Source organism: Aplysia californica, unplaced genomic scaffold (assembly GCF_000002075.1).
Source record: "Aplysia californica isolate F4 #8 unplaced genomic scaffold, AplCal3.0 scaffold00046, whole genome shotgun sequence".
Classification (NCBI taxonomy): Eukaryota; Metazoa; Mollusca; class Gastropoda; order Aplysiida; family Aplysiidae; genus Aplysia; species Aplysia californica.
This window is the reverse complement of record NW_004797316.1, coordinates 2,084,822-2,087,062: the sequence shown is the minus strand read 5'-3', so window position 1 is coordinate 2,087,062 and position 2,241 is coordinate 2,084,822. Positions and strand designations below refer to the sequence as shown.

The 2,241-nt window shown below is 46.5% G+C and overlaps 1 protein-coding gene across 1 annotated transcript; it reads left to right on the top strand.

Moving 5' to 3' along the window:
• Positions 1 to 428: 428 nt before the first annotated feature.
• On the top strand, positions 429 to 1,861 carry LOC101856005 (MAP kinase-interacting serine/threonine-protein kinase 1-like). Its single transcript, XM_013079250.2, has one exon. The coding sequence runs from the start codon at positions 827 to 829 to the stop codon at positions 1,502 to 1,504; it is 678 nt and encodes a 225-aa protein (XP_012934704.2). The 5' UTR covers positions 429 to 826; the 3' UTR covers positions 1,505 to 1,861.
• Positions 1,862 to 2,241: the final 380 nt, after the last annotated feature.

Here is a 2,241-nt window from a genome sequence, read left to right as displayed (position 1 = left end):
TATATATACATATATATGTGCGTGTGTACACACACACATACACACATATATATATACCTTCCCAATTGTAAGAGAATAGAGATGCATCTGAGTCTATGCTGAAAAAAAAATCTCAGAATCTTTATTTTCCCCCCCAGGTCCCAACAGCGGGGAAGGCCTTTTTGTGGCTTACGTTTATTACTTCTACCCGACGTCTCAGTGACTGCCATCGCCTGGTGAAGAAACTTTTGATCTAGGCCTGTGATTTGCCACCTATTTGTTGCTCGTTTGTCAACGTCTCGGGTGTTATTATTTTCCCCCGTTGTTGGAATAGCAAGAACCTGAACCAGCCATGTCAACATCGATGTGTGACCAGGTCGAGACGATGAGGGGGCGGAGCCAGGACTCCAACACTTCTAAGGACGACATGTTCAGTATCCTAAAAACAGAAGAAGTTTGTAACGACGGCGTGTTGCATCCTTCCGCCACAAATTCAGCCAGTCTTGACAGTGTGTTCTCTACATCGGACTCCAGTACATCTTTTAGTAGCAGTGGATCCTTCGATTCAAGTTCAAGTGAACTGACGGGAAAGCAGAGTCGACTGAATCAAATTACGTTTGCAAACTTCTGTGAGCGATACGAACGCACAGGACAAAAACTGGGTAGCGGGTCCTATGGTTCCGTGGATACTTTTCGCAATCGTGAATCAGGGAGAGAGTATGCGGTAAAAGTAATCAAGAATTGTGACAATAAAAGCCGAAAAAAAGTATGGACTGAAATTGACATTTGTCAACGTTACAGTTGTGACCATATCATCAAACTTGTAGAATTCTGTGAGATTGGAGACATGTTTTTTCTAATTTTTGATAAGATGGGAGGAGGAGACCTAAGAGGGATGTTGGAATCACGTGATTGTCTTCGTCTGAGTGAGACAGAAGCCTCTAAAGTTATGAACGCCCTGGCCAAAGCCCTCCAGGCTCTTCACGTCGATGGTGTGGCCCACCGGGACATAAAATCTGAAAATATTTTGTGCAAAAATTCAGGAGAGGTCACACCACTTGTGTTATGTGATCTTGGGCTTGCCAGTGACCTCGCTTCTCGATCTGAACTCTCAAAAGGGGACATAAGTAAGACTACTCTGACGTCACCGGTCGGCACCCCTATGTACATGGCGCCAGAAATTGTCGCTTTAATGTGCGATGAGTCTAAGCAACCTTACGACACCAGCTGCGACATGTGGAGTCTGGGAGTTTTGTTGTACGAAATTCTGTTCGGTGTGATGCCCTTTCAACGCGGCTGTGATGAGCACCGTGGTAGTATAGATTTCTCCTGTAAAGACTGCAAGATCCTCATGTACCAGGACATCCTTCGAGGGGACTACAGCTTTCCTGTGAATGTTGGAGAGTTTTATTCCCACAGCGCCGTGGATTTGATCAAACGTCTGCTAGTGGTTGATCCCCAAGCCCGCTACTCGGCCGCCGAAGTACTGCAGCACCCCTTTCTAACCGAGCAACATGAGTGGTAACCTCGTCATGCGAGCATCAGTGTGTGGGGGGAGCCTGTGATCAGCGCCGTCACCCACGCACTCATTACTCTGTGCAATGCCAGGGTGTCTCACATGAATATCCTGCCGAAAGTATCTTGGGCCACATCGATCGTTCTTTGTGAATTTGGGATTGCAAGTTACTCCCACTCTCGAAGAGACCCCCCGCCCCAAAGGAGACATGACGAAAACCGCTCTGCGTCTCCCTCTGACCACCCTATATTACATCGCTTTCTGACATGAACAGTAAAGTCTGTGCGATGTTATGGTTGTCACTTATCGATCATTAACACTGTACATTATTCTAAGCTTCTGGTCTTGACATAACCAATAGATTTACACTTCTAGGCGCCGCCTCTCTCTCTCTCTCTCTCTCTCTCTCTCTCTCTCTCTCTCTCTCTCTCTCTCTCTCTCTCTCTCTCTCTCTCCCTCCCTCTCCCTCTCTCTCTCTCTCTCTCTCTCTCTCTCTCTCTCTCTCTCTCTCTCTCTCTCTCTCTCTCTCTCTCTCTCTCTCTCCCTCTCTCTCTCGTGTTGCTGCGCGATGGACACATTCGATATAGCGGAGTACGTCATGTCAATGCAAAGTTATTTCTTCATCAGCACTTTATCTGCGAGGTAGTTTATTTCTTTTTGACTGAATCAAAGCGCATATGGCCTATAAAACTTTTAAGAAGAAGTATGAAAAGATGTGGGTGTGTCATGGGAACCTCCCAACAACC

Bases quoted from the DNA above. Each gene is read 5' to 3' on its own strand.
- LOC101856005 (XM_013079250.2), top strand. From the start codon at position 827: ATGTTTTTTCTAATTTTTGATAAGATGGGAGGAGGAGACCTAAGAGGG.